Raw genomic sequence first — 19,762 nt, forward strand, 5'->3', positions numbered from 1 at the left:
GTAATGTTTTAAGGCAGATTCACATTCAGAAACATTCACAGTCGTTATATATGTGTCAAGTTAACCACTGTGACAAAGCTAAATACAAATAAAATCATCTAAAACTACTCACCCTTTGAAGATGCCTAACAGAGATATACAGTAATTGAGAGTAATGAACAGTAAAAGGACATGTTAATGCGAGTCGTTATTCATTCATCTTTTTACGTTAGCATCTGCTTAGTAAATGTAATAATTAACTTGCAACTGTTAATTGTAAAATGTTTACACACTCGGTCTTAACTTGAATGATTAAGGCATAATCCGGCAGTGAGTCAGTCATCCATCCATTTTCCGTATCACTTATCCTAACTAGGGTCACGGGCGTGCTGGAGCCTATCCCAGCTATATTTGGGCGAAATGCGCGATACACCCTGAACTGGTCGCCAGCCAATCTCAGGGCACACATTGACAAGCAACCATTGGCACTCACATTCACACTCTCGGACAATTTGGAATCTTCAATTAACCTACTGTGCATGTTTTTGGGATGTGGAAGGACACCGGAGTACCCGGAGAAAACCCACGCAGGCACGGGAAGAACATGCAAACTCCACACAGGCGAGCCCGGATTTGAACCCGGGTCCTCAGAACTATGAGGCAGTTTTGCTAACCAGTCAACAACCGTGCCGCCCTAATTTTTTCCAACATTATGAATTATCACAAGTGTAAAAAGATGTTACCACTGTTAAAAATAAATGTAAAAACAACACTCAGGGCTCTATATTTGTATACTGCGAAACGTGCGCCAGACCGCAAATGGTGCTAATCTTGATATCATGCCAGGACAAGGCTCACTGCACGTGTTTGCCTATTCTGTCAGACGAGTCTGCCAAACTGGCTGGTGTTGGCGCAGCAGAGGGGTGTTCTTTGGCCGCCATGTGACATTTTGGTAACTCAAGGGTCTATTTTCAGTGATGCATCTTCATTTTCGTGCAAGCGCATGACTTGCTTGCACACTGGCAGACCTGTCTCTGCCAAGCTAGGCGCTGGGTGTGCACTTGGAGGTGCACTTGGTGGAGTGATATGGTGTCAGAAAGTCCGTCTAAACCTAGACCTGCTAATACCACGGTCTAAGTTGTGGTGTGGGGATCTAACGTGATATTGGTGAATCTGATTGGTGTACATGAAGACAGGCACACACACGAGTCCTCGAACGTGTGTGGTGGATGAGAGACTGATTTATATAGCAGGCATAGAAACCTCTTAATCACTGTAGCAATCAATTTGTTGAATGCATTATTAATATGATCATATACATATATTAGGGCTGCACAATTAATAAAATTTTAATTGTTATGGCGATTTTGGCTGCCACGATTAAATTATATTTATATAAAACTACACACAACTTAACTAGGAGATTTTTATACTTTTTAGCCACAATGGCTAAAAGGTTTCATGAGGGTTTTTTTTTTTTTTTTTTTTTTCAACAGACCTTAATTCCTATATAACGGGTAGCTACAAATGGCGGGCATTGTCAGACAGCCATTTTTTTTTCACATACGCCACTGCCACAGACGGTCAATACTCAGCATTCTAGAAAGCTACCTTGTTGAAGTGTGGGTCCCCAAAACTGTGAGGCAGATGTGCTAACCAGTCGTCCACCGTGCCGCCCATAATATTTCTGTGAGCTATTTTTAACTATTCATGTTATATATAACTTCACTTCAACAGTACAAATAAATGTTCATGTTTTCATTTAAGCCTACCTGTTTTTATTTTTGTTTGTCCATTGTCGAGCCCAGAAGAATTATGCCAATTATCTGCAGAAATACAAAAATCTCCCTATGTGTATTCTATTTTTGGGCTGGAAAATATCACATTACTTTACTTTTTTTACTTACCGTTAAGTACATTTATAAGTGTGTACTTTTGAACTTTTACTGAAGTAAAGGGGTGGCTTTAGTACTTTTACCTGAGTTGTTTTTTTGCAGTACAAGTGTCCTGAAAAACTTTACTTTTGACACCTCCGCATGCGAGACCGTCATTGCGCCTCACTTAAAGGAAATGAATGAATAAGCCACTTTGATTGGCGGCAAATGAAGTCGGCAGTGTTCACGTCCACCAGCGCAGACAGCCCCTTTTGTCTGCCCCTTAAATACACTGGCTGTGCACATCTTCAAGATTACGACAACCCGGTCTAACCCACCCGCTCGCAGAGATGCTGTATGCCTGATTTGTGCTCATCAGGAAGATAGAGCCCTCGGTCTTAACTCTAATGGCATAGGTGCTGTAGTGTGTAACTTCCTGCGTTTATTCATTTTCTACTCTAAACGGGCCTTGTTGAGGTTTTGAATTAATCCTTTGGCGACTGTAGAGTCGGATATTTTAACTTTGCTCAAATTCCGAATTGTTTTAGTTTACTGGTGCACATGAGCAGAGGGTTACCAAAAATGGCCAATCTGTTGGTCGTGGTTTTGTTGTGTGACAGGTGTGTTCCCAACAAGTGCGAGCATGGCGGCCTCTGCTCACAGACATGGAGTACCTTCTCCTGCGACTGCTCTGGAACAGGATACTCGGGAGCGACTTGTCATGACTGTAAGTGTTAACTTTCTTTTACCGTTTTTACCGCCTTTGTCGCTGCCTGCTCTGACCTTCAACACTTTCCCTCCAAAGGTATAAGAACAGTTAGGCCAATTGCTTTGCTTTGTTGCTTTTTTAGACGTGAAAGATGGGTTTGACATCAAAAGATGAATAGGAGACATAAGATCACCATTGCAGCTTTTAGGATCATTTATTTACATCTGCATAACATAGAAAAATAGCATTATTTTCAACAAAACACAACATTTCTAGGTGAGTAAAGTTAAAGGGACAGACTTAAACAATAGAATAAATACAACCCCAATTCCAATTAAGTTGCGACGTTGTGTTAAACATGAATAAAAACAGAATACAATGATTTGCAAATCATATTCAACCTAGAATTAATTGAATACACTACAAAGACAAGATATTTAATGTTCAAACTGATCAACTTTATTGTTTTTAGCAAATAATCATTAACTTAGAATTTTATGGCTGCAACACATTCCAAAAAAGCTGGGACAGGTGGCAAAAAAGACTGAGAAAGTTGAGGAATGCTCATCAAACACCTGTTTGGAACATCCCACAGGTCAACAGGCTAATTGGGAATAGGTAGGCGCCATGGCTGGGTATAAAAGGAGCTTCCCTGAATTGCTCAGTCATTCACAAGCAAAGATGGGGTGAGGTTCACCTCTTTGTGAACAAGGGTGTGAGAAAATAGTCGAACAGTTTAAGGACAATGTTCCTCAACGTACAATTGCAAGGAATTTAGGATTTCATCATTTACGGTACATAATATCATCAAAAGGTTCAGAGAATCTGGAGAAATCACTACATGTAAGCGGCAAGGCCAACATTGAATGCCCGTGATCTTCGATCCCTCAGGCGGCACTGCATCAAAAACCGACACCAATGTGTAAAGGATATCACCACATGCGCTCAGGAACACTTCAGAAAACCAATGTCAGTAAATACAGTTCGGCGCTTCAGCCGTAAGTGCAACTTGAAACTACTATGCAAAGCAAAAGCCATTTATTAACAACACCCAGAAACGCAGGCCGGCTTCTCTGGGCCCGAGCTCATCTAAGATGGACTAATGCAAAGTGGAAAAGTCTTCTGCAGTCTGACAAGTCCACATTTCAAATTGTTTTTGGAAATTGTGGACGTCGTATCCTCCGGGCCAAAGAGGAAAATCACCATCCGGACTGTTACGGACGCAAAGTTCAAAAGCCAGCATCTGTGATGGTATGGGGCTTTGTTAGTGCCAATGGCATGGGTAACTTACACATCTGTGAACGCACCATTATTGCTGAAAGGTACATACAGGTTTTGGAGAAACATATGCTGCCGTCCAAGCAAGTCTTTTTCATGGACGCCCCTGCTTATTTCAGCAAGACAATGCCAAACCACATTCTGCACGTGTTACAACAGCATGGCTTCGTAGTAAAAGAGTGCAGGTACTAGACTGGCCTCTCTGCAGTCCAGACCTGTCTCCCATTGAAAATGTGTGGCGCATTATGAAGCGTAAAATACGACAACGGAGACCCCGGACTGTTGAACAGCTGAAGCTGTACATCAAGCAAGAATGGGAAAGAATTTCACCTACAAAGCTTCAACAATTAGTGTCCTCAGTTCCCAAACATTTGTTGAATGTTGTTAAAAGAAAAGGTGATGTAACACAGTGGTAAACATGACCCTGTCCCAGCTTTTTTGGAACGTGTTGCAGCTATAAAATTCTGAGTTAATGATTATTTGCTAAAATCAATACAGTTTATCAGTTTGAACATTAAATATCTTGTCTTTGTGGTGTATTCAATTAAATATAGGCTGAACATGATTTGCAAATCATTGTATTCTGTTTTATTTATGTTTAACACAACGTCCCAACTTCATTGGAATTGGGGTTGTAGAATAAGAGTTTTACATAATAGTTAGTGCTAAACCCATCAAAAACACCAAACTTTCGCATTATTCTTTTGTGACGCTTTTCCGGGCTTGTTTTTAAGTCTCACTCCCTTCAGTCTCCTTTATGCAGGTAAAATGCTTGCTTTACAAGGTTTAAATCTGGGGATTTACTTGGCTAGTTGAAAATCATCCACTTTTCCCCTTTGTGGTTTTGGCAGTCTGTTTGGGTCAGTATCTTGCTGCAGGATAGGTGATTCCTCTTATCAGTTTCATTACATTCTCATATAGACTTCTGACTTTAATTTGCTCTTTGGGAACCCATCCCAGAGAAAGCAATGTAAGCCCAAGCCATGACAAAACCTCATTTTACACAATAACTTGTAAGTTAGGAATCATGAGCAGAAGCCTTTCTTTTTTTAAATCATCAGCGTTTCCATCATTTTTTTGTAAATATCTTTGTCTCTTCAGTTCCTCAAACTTTGTCACTGAATTTTTAAATTGATAGTTTTAGGTCAATTCCTGCCTGGCCTTCCTTTTCATTTTGGTAAAGAGTAATTTGCATCTTCTCATGTAGTAACTGTGCTTTCTCTCATCAGCTGCTATTGTTTCTCTTGGTCTACCCATTTGACGTCCATTACATATTACTCACTATATTGGCTATGTTTGTGCATTCACTCTGATTAATTGACCATCCTCTCTCTGCTTCACATACAGTAAATAGCCGTGAACGTTGCTTGTTTTTAACCCATAGAGATCTCTAGTTTTCATGTTGGTTACACTTGTAACTATCCATCCATCCATCCATTTTCTGAGCCAATTATCCTAACAAGGGTCGCGGGCGTGCTGGAGCCTATCCCAGCTATGATCGGGCAGGCGGCGGGGCACACCCTGAACCGGTTGCCAGCCAATCGCAGGGCACATATAAACAAACAACCGTCCGCCTTCACATTCACACCTACTGGCAATTTAGAGTCTTCAATAAATCTACCCTGCATGTTTTTGGGATGTGGGAGGAAACCGGAGTGCCTGGAGAAAACCCACACAGGCACAGGGAGAACATGCAAACTCCACACAGGCGGGGCCGGGGATTGAACCCCGGTCCTCAGAACTGTGAGGCAGACGGCAGTCTGAAAGTGAGCATAGACCTTCAGCACTATTTGTTTGGATAATAAATTTAATAGGACACGTCACCTGTCAGCCATATGTTCTAATACTTTTGTATTGAAAATGTATGGGTTCAAACAAAAGGTGAAGATGTAAATACCTTGAAATAAAAAACATGTTGAGCTCTTGTCTCATATTAAGTTGTATATATTTATATGCAGTAGCAGTATATAAATACGTATATTTGAGTTCCAGGGGGCTGTGTCATTCCATCATCAGCGAGACATGTGGCAAGAAGTCCTGCTTGTCCGCGGCTCGATGACTCATTTCACTTTGTGGGTTTGTCACGCAGGCAATAAATAGCATTATTATTAGACCTCCCTACACTTTTGACATTTTTGTTGTTTTCTTTTAAATTTATTTATTTGTTTGTTGACATCCTGTATCATCACCTTGACATTTGCCATGCAGATGCCTGTATCTCCTGCTCCAGAATACTGATTTACTTATTTTTATGCCAGCAAACACACGTTTTTTTTTTTTTTTTTTTTTTTTTTTTTTGTATGTTTGATGAAACATGACAGACGGGAGCATCCCTTGAATTAAAAATAGCTAGCAATGAGTATGTATTAAAAGCACGGCCACCGTGGATGACAGGTGGAAAGAAGTAAAGCGTCATACTGAGAGACACATATAGTTTACTACATTTTTCAAATCCTGATACCTCACTCTTATCTACTGCTTGCTTAAGAAGTGTAGACTCATGTGACCCCCTAAAGCAAAACTTTTCCAAGTAGTAGCTGCTAGAGAAAGTCAGGAACGTTGCTAAAAATGAATACACGCCACTTGGAGGCAAAACAAAATTTTGTTTGAAAAATCCAAAACATGTATGTCCAAAGCCTCTAAAATATTGCACTCTTTGGCCACTAGTCGTTTAGCTACACATTAAATGAATTGTATTTCTTACTTGATTATTGATTTGATGTGGCAAGCTCTGTGGTTATTCATTCATCCAATTTCCATACCGCTTATCCTCACTAGGGTCGCGGGCATGCTGGAGCCTATCCCAGCTGGCTCTGGGCGAGAGGCGGGGTACACCCTGAACTGGTCGCCAGCCAATCGCAGGGCACATATAAACAAACAACCATTTGCACTCATATTCACACCTACAGGCAATTTAGAGTCTTCAATTAACCTACCATACATGTTTTTGGAATGTGGGAGGAAACCGGACTACCCAGAGAAAACCCACACAGGCACAGGGAGAACATGCAAACTCCAGATTTGAACTGTGACATCAGAACTGTGAGGCAGATGTTCTAACCAGTCGTTCACCATGCCGCCCTCTGTGGTTATCTTCTCACTTTTTCTCATTGCCATCACCAGTTGGCTACCCTTCTGTGGTGGCATCTCAACAACAAGAAGGAAAAACTAAGAAAAAGCTAACGACAAAGCTCACTTATCGATTTTGTCTTTTCGATGCTCACTGAGCTGATGTCTCACGGGAATTGCTGACGTTATGGATTATGATGCTTTTGAACTCATACATCCATCCATCCATTTTCTGAGCCGCTTCTCCTCACTAGGGTCACGGGCGTGCTGGAGCCTATCCCAGCTATCATCGGGCAGGAGGCGGGGTACACCCTGAACTGGTTGCCAGCCATGAACTCATACACATGTACATAATGTTCAGGCTACAAGTAGAATAAAAGTTTACACTTTAATAAGGTTTTTTTCCTCCCAAGCATGCTTTCCCCACAAGGTTTGTCAGTCATCAATTTGAATAAATGTACTTTAAATAAAACAAAAACAAACAAAAAAAAAACAACATTATTTTGTGAAACTGCCCATCAACCTTCGAGTTTGGAGGAGAAAACTCCTGGATCAACATCAAAACTCAACTCAAGTCTTCCCTGGCTCTAAGCCACAAGCTTTCATCTTAATCCGCTCAGAACTTTTTGGATACAACTTGTTCAAACAACAAACAAAAAGCTCCTTGCCAAATAATTGTAAATGTAAATTTTTGTATTGATACTAAAGCTTCCCAGCAGAGTATAAAGCCATCACAAGTGAACATCAACATTACTTAGTATTAGGCGTTCCATTTTGTATTAGTATGATCATTCTCCTTGAGAATGTTTTTACTCCTTTAAAGGTCCCCTTCCATCAGAATCCATTTTATTCCAATCCATTGTGTAATGCATAACATGGGTCGAAATGAGTCGATGGCATGGCTTAAGGTTGACATTATGCCGTTTGTCTGATTTGAAAGCAATAGGCTTTGAATACCAAAACCACTCGCAAACGACAAGATTTGTAATCGCCGACGGTGTGACACGGTTTTGGCAATTAATATTCAAGGACCCGGCCACTTCGTGGTGGGTACCGACCCACCCAACTCAGCTCAACGCCAATTTCACACACGCCATTTCCTGGTTTTGAGCAAGTGAGTCTCAGCTGTACAAATACAGTCTATAAGTATACCTATGTTGTGTTTTACAACAATACTTAATATTTTATATTTCTAATATTTAATGAATTTAATGAATCAGAATCTTCTTTATTTGCCAATTATGTCAGAAACCCACAAGGAATTTGTCTCCGGTAGTTGGAGAAACTCTAGTGCGACACTACTATTGAGACATAAAAATATTAAAAACACACTACGGAGAGTCACATAGCCTCTAGCAATTTAATGGCAAGAGAGAAGAAGCTGTTGGAACGTTTGCTTGTTTTAGTTTGTATTGATTGATAGCACCTACCTGAGGGAAGGAGCTGGAAGAGGTGGTGACCAGGATGTAGAGGGTCCAAGAGGATTTTGCATGCTCTTGTCTTGGTTCTGGCAGCATGCAAGTCCTCAAGGGTGGGTAGGGGGGTACTGAGGATTTTTCCGGCAGTCCTGATTGACTGTTGCAGTCAGAGTTTGTCCTTTTTTGTGGTAGCACCAAACCAAACTGTGATGGATGAACACAGGACTGATTCGATGACTGCTGCTGCGCCTGTGGCAGGCCGTGCTTCCTCAGAAGCCGCAGGAAGTACATCCTCTGCTGGGCCTTTTGAGGATGGAGTTGACCTTGGTCTCCCACTTCAGGTCCTGAGAGACTAATTCCCAGGAACTTGAAGGTCTCGATGGTTGACACAGGGCAGTTGGACATTGTGAGGTGCACTTGTGGTAAAGGATGCCTCCTGAAGGCTACGATCATCTCTACAGTCTTGAACGTGGTCAGCTCCAGGTTGTGTCGGCCGCACCAATGCTCTAGCCGCTCCACTTCCCGTCAATAGACAGACTCGTCACCGTCTTTGATGAGGCCGATGACTGTGGTGTCATCTCCAAACTTCAGGAGTTTGACAGCTGGGTGCGTTGAGGTGCAGTCGCTCGTGTAGAGAGAAGAGCAGCGGAGAGAGGACACACCTGGGGCGCCCCGATGCTGATGGTGCGTGTGGATGAGGTGGTGTCCCCCAGCCTCACCTCCTCTGTCCTGCCTGTCAGGAAACTGTCTTGGAGGAGAGGAATTTGGGAATGCTTTATTTTTCATTATTTATCATTTATACACACCAAACACACATTCGCTTCATTTGCGCCACATTGATTTGCTTCTTCCACCTCAGTCCTCTTCAGCGGGTTGTCTTTGTGCTGTGAGCAGCCACGGCGACACCCATCTGTACACCAGTCTGACCTACGCATCGCTATCTATCAGACACTGTGATATGGACCAATCAGAGCGAAGCTGCTTTCCATATTTAAATTAGGGAAGATGAGCGATACAATCAGAGCAAAGATCATTTACATGTCGCATAATAATGTGAAATCCGACCGTCTCAAATGCCAAACAAGACCAACTAGAAAAGCTTGAAAAAGGACGTTTTGGGCATTTCCAACCAAACTTATCCATCCATCCATCCATCCATTTTCTTTACCGCTTATCCTCACTAGGGTCGCGGGCTGCTGGAGCCTATCGCAGCTATCTTCGGGCGGGTGCCCGGAGAAAACCCACTCAGGCACAGGGAGAACATGCAAACTCCACACAGGCGGGGCTGGGATTTGTACCCTGGTCCCCAGAACTGTGAGGCAGATGTGCTAACCAGTCGATCACCGCGCCGGCACCAAACTTATCATGCAAACCAAATGAGAGGCCATCAAAGATTATCCAAATTAGATAGAAAAACTGATGGCCTTAAAGTGCATTTGATCAGCAACAAGTGTGTACCTGCATAAGCAAATGGGTGAATACTTGAAAAAGCTTTCAGAACGAGGCATTGCATTTCTACACCACAGCAATCAACAATCACAATGATAAGCATATCTTCGCTGTCTAATGGCACCCATTTGTGTCCCATTTCAAAGTAATTCATATTGGATTTACAGTGTATGTCAAAATTGTTTTAAAAACTACAAAACTGACTATCTTGTCACTGAGTGAGTATATTTAAAGGATCTCAAAAGGATTTGTACCACAAAACTGAGCATTATCATAATTGCAAATTGTGGCTTGTGGGTGCGTTTTATGGTTTTTGAATGTGGGACTTTTCCCTTTACCTATGGTTCATTTCCAAGTAAAATATATAAAACTCATCAGCTGGCCTCTTTATGCCTGCTGCACAAAGACAAGAGGTCAGCCACAAATAGCTGTGGAAAAAATACATCAGGAAATGGTCGATGAAATGACATCACAGGGTCATAAAGTCCTTGTATTATTTTTCATTCAAAGTTAATGGGACTATTAGAGTTGAAAATTGTTCCACCTTTGCAGCCATCTACGAGTCGTCCTGCGAGGCCTACAAGCTGACCGGCGGCTCATCAGGCTTCTATTCCATCGACCCGGACGGCAGCGGACCCCTAGAGGCCACACAGGTGTACTGTAACATGACAGGTGAGTTCTCCTGTGACGAGGACAACAGGATTCCAATTAGTGGTGTATGATACTGCAGGTATCCGATACTAAAAGTAAATGAGTATCGCAGAGACCCATGTTGATGCTTTCTAATGATTAAGGTGGATGCATCCTCAAATTGCAAAATAAAAAAAATAAAAAAAGAAAAGAAAAGTTATTTTTTGTTTGTTTGTTCAAACCCACAACAAAATTTTGACAAATAGCATGGGAAAATACTTCAAAAGCAGTTGAAGGGATCCCCATTCACTGTCATGTAGCAAAATGTCCCTAAAATACAACAAATTGGAAGTGTAAATAAATATTCACCTATATTTCATTACATTGCTCGGCCTGAAACTGAAACTAAAGTCTCTATCTCATTATACTGGTATCAGTTGTTATCAATACCAACGTGGATATCAAGATATTTGAATCGATCTGCTCAACACACAAATGCTTACTTTTGACACTGCCCAGAAAACATCTAAACTTCACAGTTAGACATCGCCGCAAAAGACGAAATGCTGTCGCCTCTTCCGTGCTTTTTTTTTTTTTGTGTTACTTTACATGGAGATCCCTCGACTTGACCTCAATTACAAAATACATCCCGGATGCAAATAGCTCTCAGCGTGACGACCTGATATACATAATCATGACGTGAGTGGGGATTTTCTGTGAGGAAGAGTAAACACGCGCACATCATGTACTGCAAGCTCAGTTAAGATGGACTCCTCGTCTAATTTTACTATACAAACAAAGGATCAGCTAGTTGGAAATATTGCTTGTTTGCTATTTTTCTTTCTTAGTTTTGGTGTGGAAGGCGGGGGCTGACAGGTGCAGAGGGGAATTAATTAGGTTTCGCACGGATGGTAAATGTCACCGAATGCACAGATGGGCCTCGTCTGTGATGCTGAGATATGTCTGCATTACCAGCCAGCATCATCCTCCAGCCCGAGTACAAGCACTTTATGGTGACATTCACTAAATATATCCAGGATGATTTACAAATTGTTTTTTTATTATTATTATTAGAAAAACACACAGAAGAAGAAAATCCAGTCCTGTAGGAGAATAAGAAAAGGACAACAGCGTTGCATTTTCAATTCTGCGCAGTCTGAAAATAAAGATCTGATGGTCTTTTTAGGAGAAAACAAATACATTTCTGAGGGCTATTCATGATGACTAGCACCTTACATGATAAAAATTGACGTTTCAAATGTGTACATGTTATATGCTGTAATTATGCAGTCACAGCAGTTATTAATTGTAAGCACACTCAGCACAGTTAACATAATCAGGTGATCGAAGTCTTTTGCAATTGGACCAGTACCCACATTTAAGATATTGGTCAGATTATCATTATCATTATTTGCAATGTCCAAAATGATTCAAGAGGTTGTCAACAAATGTGAAAATGCTATGGTACACCTCAGATTAAAAAAGCCATATGCCATCCCGTGAGACTGGGCTTGGGTGAGAAACATTCACGGAAAGACAATGTAATATACACCACAGCTGTCAGTTCACTCGACACCTCTCTCTGCTGGTAGTCGTTACAAGATGTATGACCAATTAATTTGTGAGTGGACGGCAGAATTAGATGGTGCAACTGCGCCGAGTAATCACATTTGAAGTGTAGCATTATAAAACACACAGCTGCACTGCTCGCAAGCTTAAAAAACACTGGATTCCCTTTCTTTTAATGCACTACACACACCTATCTCTGGAGGGCATAGGGTTGTTGGTTGGCTGTGGGGCCCCTGCGGCCTCCTCCTGGTGGCCAGTTTTCAGGGCACCTCGCTGGGGCCAGTGGACCGCCCTGGATCCCTCGGTGTGGGATGTGTCCGGTCCACCGGGCTGCTCTTCGCGTGGACTCCTGGGCCCGAACCCCCCTCCACCCCTTTCGATTGGGTGGGGGGGTGGGGCTCTTCAGCCCCCACGGTGCAGGCACAGCAATTACAGGACACTTCTGATGGTTATTGTGCATGCAAAACAGTGTCAATTCACTTGCATGTGTCTGCAGAAACACCCCTGGGAATTATTCGGTGGGTGTGGGGCCACTCACTCATTGCAACAAATAATTTATAACTATGCAAATTTCATGGGTATCCCCTCACTTACAATCTGGTCTGACAGATGTTTATAATTTACATAGCCACTCCACCACTCTTCAGTTGTACAGCCGGGTCCACGACTCCTGTCCTGCATGCTTGCCCTCCTGTCCCTGTCCTGTCCAGTCCTGTTTATATTGTCCTGTCCTTCCCTCACAGGGGGGTAGCCCTACTGACCCATACAAAACTCGAATCCAATGTGTCATCATTGTACTAGTTATATAATGCTTTCTTTTCCCTCATATTTTAGTTACCTTTTCACTCTGATTTGTTTTTTTTCTGTCACTCCCCTTTAAAAACTTAAAACTGTTTGACTGAATGACTGTAATTCTCAATAAATATCCATCAGAATACAAAGAGACCACAGTGGCAGCTTACAAAGTCCACTGTGACACAGTAAAAAGGGATACAGATCTTCCTTTCTGTTTGACTTAACAGCCGAACAGGACAAAAAAAAAAAGGGAAGGTTAATTATTTAATAGTACTGACTTGGTGAGTCAGACCTGCTGCAGTAATTTAATTGTTTTTCTGGAACACAAACCTGGTTGAGAATCAACCCTTTTATTAGTGGGGAAATTTGGAGAATTTGTTTGAAATAGATTTGTGGTCTCAGATAAACTTGTTTCTTGTAGAGGAGAAAGTGTGGACTGTGTTGGCCCACAACAGCACTACTGCAGTCCGAGTCCAAGCCTCGTCACTCCAGAGGCCTCACATCATGGTGCTCGACTACGGCGCCTCGCCAGAACAACTGCACACCATCGTGTCAAGGTCGGAGCACTGCCAACAGGAAGTGGTTTACAACTGCAAACGCTCCCGCCTTTTCAACACAAAAGGTAAAGATTGTTTTGTTGATCTGATTATACAGTACCATTCCTGTCTTGATACCCTAGAATAGGATAGCAGTCGCTATAACTTTATAAGGTAGCCCTTGAATTCCTGCCACCCTATCAGGAAGAACCTGACTTCATGTTATCCAATCAGGAAGCACCTTACTCAGTCTAACCCAATCAGGAGGCACTGGACACTCTGTAACCCAATCAGGAAGAACCTTACTTCCCGTAACCCAATAACAAAGCAATCTACTTCTTTTATAACCAAATCAGGAAGTACATTACGATTTCCTATAACCAAATCAGGAAAAGCCTGACTCCTTGTAATCCAATCAGAGGGCACTTTACTGTACTTCTTTTAAACAAATCAGGCGCTTAACTCACCATAGCTCATTGAGGTAGCGCATTTGTTCTGCCAGCCTAGTCATAGTCTTTTTACACTTAATTAATAAGGTAACATTTTATTTGACTGCCTTTAACCTAACCAGGTTACCGATCATAACCCAAGGATCAACCACTCAACCTTCTGTAACCCAATGAATTAACACTTAACTTCCTCTAATCAAATCACACATCACTCGCGATTAACCCTTCAAGTTATCCTCTATTCAAGTAAGCTTCTATAAACCATTCAGATAGAACTTTGATCGCTGCAGTACAAACAGATACTGGTTTCTATCCCATAGGGCCGTAGGCCAATCAAGAAACGTTTTACTTCATAGTCATAGCTCAATCACATAACACCTTAGGCCCTGTGTAAGCCAGTCAGGAAGCATCTTGTGAATTGTGCCTCAAATCAGGAAACACTTACGGTAACTCCCTGTAACCAAATCAGGAAACAACTTTCTCAGGTAGCACTTAACTCTCCAGAGCCCATTGAAGAAATATATTTGATCAATCAAGTAGTTGTACAACCCCAATTCCAATGACGTTGGGACGTTATGTTTAACTTAAATAAAAACAGAGTACAATGATTTCCAAATCCTGTTCACCCTATATTTAATTGAATACACTAAAAAGACAAGATATTTAATGTTCAAACTGATAAACTTTATTGTTTTTAGCAAATAATCATTAACTTTGAATTTTATGGCTGCAGCACGTTCCAAAAAAACTGGGACAGGGTCATGTTTACCACTGTGTTACATCAACTTTTCTTTTAACAAGATTCGATAAACGTTTGGGAACTGAGGACACTAATTGTTGAAGCTTTGTAGGTGGAATTCTTTCCCATTGTTGCTTGATGTACAGCTTCAGCTGTTCAACAGTCCGGGGTCTCCGTTGTCGTATTTTACCCTTCATAATGCGGCACACATTTTAAATGGGAGACAGGTCTGGACTGCAGGCAGGCCAGTCGAGTACTCACACTCTTTTACTACGAAGCCGCGCTGTTGTAACACGTGCAGAATGTGGTTTGGCATTGTCTTGCTGAAATAAGCAGGGGCGTCCATGAAAAAGAATGGCAGCATATGTTTCTCCAAAACCTGTATGTACCTTTCAGCATTAATGGTGCCTTCACAGATGTGTAAGTTACCCATGCCAATGGCACTAACACAGCCCCATACCATCACAGATGCTGGCTTTTGAACTTTACGTCCATAACAGTCCAGATGGTTCTCTTACTCTTTGGCCAGAGGACACGACGTCCACAATTTCCAAAAATAATTTCAAATGTGGACGTATCGACCACAGAACACTTTTCCACTTTGCATCAGTCCATCTTATATGAGCTCGGGCCCAGAGAAGCCGGCGGCGTTTCTGGGTGTTGTTGATAAATGGCTTTTGCTTTGCATAGTAGAGTTTCAAGTTGCACTTACGAACTGTATTTACTGACATTGGTTTTCTGAAGTGTTCCTGAGCCCATGTGGTGATATCCTTTATACATTGATGTCGGTTTTTGATGCAGTGAGGGATCGAAGGTCACGGTATTCAATGTTGGTTTTCGGCCTTGCCGCTTACATGCAGTGATTTCTCCAGATTCTCTGAACCTTTTGATGATATTATGGACCGTAGATGATTAAATCCCTAAATTCCTTGCAATTGTACGTTGAGGAACATTGTCCTTACTGTTCGACTATTTTCTCACGCACTTGTTCACAAAGAGGTGAACCTCCCTCCATCTTTGCTTGTGAATGACTGAGCAATTCAGGAAAGCTCCTTTAATACCCAATCATGGCACCCACCTGTTCCCAATTAGCCTGTTAACCTGTGGGATGTTCCAAACAGGTGTTTGATGAGCATTCCTCAACTTTCTCAGTCTTTTTTGCCACCTGTCCCAGCTTTTTTGGAATGTGTTGCAGCCATAAATTTCTAAGTTAATGATTATTTGCTAAAAACAATAAAGTTTATCAGTTTGAACATTAAATATCTTGTCTTTGTACTGTATTCAACTAAATATAGGTTGAACGTGATTTTCAAATCATTGTATTCTGTTTTTATTTATGTTTAACACAACATCCCAACTTCATTGGACTTGGGGTTGTACTTTTACCTTCAACCAAAAGGGAAGCATTTAACTGTCTTTATTACTCTCCTTATTTAATCAGGTAGCACTTTCACGAGGCCAATCAGGAAGTGCTTTGTTCAGAAATTACGTAAATCAAGCCTGCATTACTCTGAAATCAAAACCTTTTTCCTAGGTTTGATTGGGACAAACTGTGACCCGTGAAGCTTGATGTTGAAAGAGTAGACAGGAGAGAAAGTTGTATCTCCATAACCACGGCCGCTTAGTTGTATGCAAAGATGTTTCCCTTCAAAATCTCCCCTGGAGCGATTCCAAAATGTGTCTTTGTGTCTTGCTTGATTGAAACTTGAAGACACAAAGAGCCTTTCTGTGCCAGGTAAACACACTTCCTACGACAGCATCAAGCGACTTTATGGACGTTTATCGCGTTAATTTACAGGAAAGAGAATCAACAACAGCTGTTACAACCAGCCTGCCACGTTCACAGATGCCTTCCTATGCCAAGAACATCTGAGCTCGCATCCAGGCAAACTCTGCTTGCCGAGTCGAGGAGGCTGGATAACGTGACCTCCTTCTGCCAGCTTTCCCGTCAGACTGAGCTGTTCACTTAAGATGCAGATGTTGTTCAGGCATTTAATGTCCGTGTTGCAATGCTCGATTGTGGACGATTCGAGTAGCAGGTGTTCCTCGCTTCGTCTCATCTGTAACGACTGACGTTGCATGCGGTCGTCATTAAGACAACAGTGAAGAAGTAATTACCTTCTAGAATACCGCCAAAATTCTGCTGCTATATTTAGAGTTATTGTGTATTGCTGAGAGTCAAGCATTCACCCTAATGATATTGTGCGTAACAAGCATATTTTTCTTCTACTTATTGTGCAAATTCCAAATTGCTGTGCATATGAAAATCTATTATTCTGTCACTTGTTTTTCCTGGGCTTAAAGGTCCCATATTTTGGCTATTTAGACCTCCACAGAGTTGACTCTCTAACATCGACTTACTATAAAAGTATGAATTTCATTTAAAAAAAAACACCTTGGTTTTTTTCATTAGAGTGTCCAGAAAAGGCCCCTCTGACAGCTACTTCTGTTTGACCCAGTTTTGTATCTGCTTTGTCCATATTTGGCAAAGACCACCCTCTTTCCTCTGATTGGTTGCCTTCGTATAGAAAACCCACTTGTGAGAGCACACGTGTTTGTTATGTTGACAACGCTGGCTCGGTAGCGGAGAGGTAGGCGGAGATTTTCACTAGTGAAGTAGATAAATTTGAATGACCTGATTTCAGGCCTCTTGACAAAAAAACGTCTGGAACTCAGGAATCCGTAGATGATTTTAATTCATATTTCACATGTCTACTGAGGCACCATAGAAACAATATTGCATCCCAAATACGAGAAAACAATTTTTGGGGGTAAAATATGACACCTTTAATTGCGCCTTCATTGCGTAGCATATCAAACCTAACATCAAAAAACAAAAGGTGCCTCCTCTGGCTATTTAGTTATTATTTGACAATGTGAGAAAAGCAAGGTACAATGGCATTGCCTCAGAGCGTTTACTAAGCGGCTAAACAAACGTTTGTGATGTCATCACCTATGCTGCTCACTGCCACTAGAGGGCATTTTTTTGTCCTACAGTATTTGAGGATTGCTTTGATATACATGTATTATAATTTTAAAAAAAAACAAAAAAAGGGCCTTCTCTGGGACGGTATGGTGATCATACTTCTATGTTTATTTTTTCAAAAGATCCAAAACTGAGGGAATAAAACATTTTCTCACAGACTAAGTACAGGGTGCCGCACACCCAAAGACTCGGCCGAACCGGACTAAATTGTTATGCAGTGTGCTGTGTTTGGCAACTGATGTGTTTGAATTTGAGTCACAGTTGCACGATGTTGCACCTAGCCAATCAAAATGCACATAAGCTTCCACTCGTGCTAAAAATACATTGCTGTTTTAAGCAAGCAAGACAGATCGGCTGCTGCGCTGCCCCCAAGCTATATAAATGCAGTATATAAAATATCAAATATTGTGTTTTATAACAATACTTGTTTATATTTATAATTTAAAATGTGCCTGTGGATGAAAAAGCATAGCTTGTGGCCAAAATGTATGCACGGTACGTACCGCGATGGGTACATTCAAATGAATGGGAGCGAGCGAGATGCTTTTAAAATATCTACACTGTCGCTTTTATTCTTGCCCAGGTCCACCAGCTTCTTCCTTAACTATTACTCTATCTTTTTATGGTTTAATGAATGTAATTAAGTACAATATACTGTATGTGCAGCATTAAATGCCTGTACAGTCTCATTGTTCAGGACGCTCATTTATCCAATCGGATAAATGAGCGGAGTAAGGAGTAAGTCAGCAACTGTCATTTTTTTGCGATGATCCAATCCAGTTGGGTTAGATCGCATCGCACAGTGTGCAGCAGGCCGAGGAAAGCATCCAAATAAATGCTGATGCTCCAAAAAGGAATACAATTTGAAGATTATTTGTCATTCTCAATTTGTTTATTTGGCTTTTCAGATGAACCAATTTGAAAGAACGAGCAATTTCTCATTTCCTATAACCTGCATTGATGTTTACAACAAAGTATTTAGGTTCCATTCATCTTACTTTTTTTGCTAGAGGTGAACGTTTTATTTAGTAAGCAGAAAAGTGGGCTCTCCAAACATCACCAAAAGGTCGATGTTTTAGCTGCAAATCCAATAGAACAACAGGCATGAAACTGATTAGTTTGCAGTTTGTATTTTCGGGGTTTTGTAAGCGCCGACCACCGAGATTTTGTCATTGATAAACACCACAGGCTCTGCTAGCAGAGCGTGGAGCAGCACTTGCTCAACAAAATCAAGCTTCTCATTCATTAATTTGCCGTCTCGCCAAGGTTATCGCGACATCTCGTACAGGAAGTATTGATTGTCGCCTTTTCTTGTTTTCAGGGTGCTGATTCATGTTTTTAAAATAATTAGCAGAGTAATCAGGCCAATCAAGGATGGCAGCTGACACTAAAGACAATAAAGAATGTTTTATTTCCAACCTTGGTAGCACAAACGTTAGCTTGCATGCTAATGTTGTTCTCACCCAGATTGCTTTTCCTGTTGTCTGCTCTTTTGCCATTGCTTACAAAGGAACATTTTCTCATTTTGGTCTTAATAAGGCATTAGACTGTTAGTCATAGGTCATTGCATCCTATTCAGAGGTGATTTCAGAGAGAATTGCTGGTGTCGGAGTCCCGCTGTGTGACTTAGACTAATATGACTTTTGTGGCCATACATAAATGCGGTGCCTAATGCGGCCCTAATGCATGCTGGATGGGCAGAGAGCACTGCAGCATGTGACACTTGATTATGTTTAGTGACAAGAGGCTTAATGGGCTTTTCCCTGCATACCGGCTTCATTTGCAATGCAGGCTTACGTGTGTGAGTGATGATTGAGGCCGCCGTACTTAACCCCGCAGACAAGGCACTGAAAGGTCATTTTTTTACGCCGTGGCTCTTGCTTCACTTATATTCACAGGGGCCTTGTTAGGCATCGCTAGCTGTTGCAGCAGCCCTGACACAAGCATTTTTTAAGCACAATCTTTGTGTTTGTGGAGTCGTGATTAATTTAGATTTCAAGACCCAAAATGTTAAAATGAAGCAGATTTTATTCTTAAAGCCTTGTACCTGCATTTAAATATGAATATTTGAAGAGCACATGAACCTCGTGAAGGACTTTAAACTTTAAAAGAGTTCCAGATCTCATAGCTTCTGTCCAAATGCATTGGTATAAACCGTGTGCATGCATGCTGAGTAATGTGGAGATGATAAAAGCATTTTCAGTATTTGCTTCTCCAAATTTAAACCATGTGAAAAAGAAAAACTTGAGATGGACAAAATATAAAAAGTACAGCTGAAGGTC

The 19,762-nt window shown here is 41.4% G+C and overlaps 1 protein-coding gene across 3 annotated transcripts in view; it reads left to right on the plus strand.

The window, feature by feature from the left end:
- The window catches only part of LOC133486862 (contactin-associated protein-like 5), a 192,033-nt gene that overhangs the window by 124,272 nt on the left and 47,999 nt on the right, over nt 1–19,762 (plus strand). For all 3 annotated transcript variants that reach the window (XM_061792623.1, XM_061792622.1, XM_061792624.1), the window contains 3 exons: nt 2,474–2,580; nt 10,329–10,448; nt 13,192–13,392. In XM_061792623.1, the coding sequence (XP_061648607.1) occupies nt 2,474–2,580; nt 10,329–10,448; nt 13,192–13,392 (428 nt within the window). The remainder of the gene's footprint in view (nt 1–2,473; nt 2,581–10,328; nt 10,449–13,191; nt 13,393–19,762) is intronic.

Source organism: Phyllopteryx taeniolatus, chromosome 12, assembly GCF_024500385.1.
Source record: "Phyllopteryx taeniolatus isolate TA_2022b chromosome 12, UOR_Ptae_1.2, whole genome shotgun sequence".
In the NCBI taxonomy this organism is placed as follows: domain Eukaryota; kingdom Metazoa; phylum Chordata; class Actinopteri; order Syngnathiformes; family Syngnathidae; genus Phyllopteryx; species Phyllopteryx taeniolatus.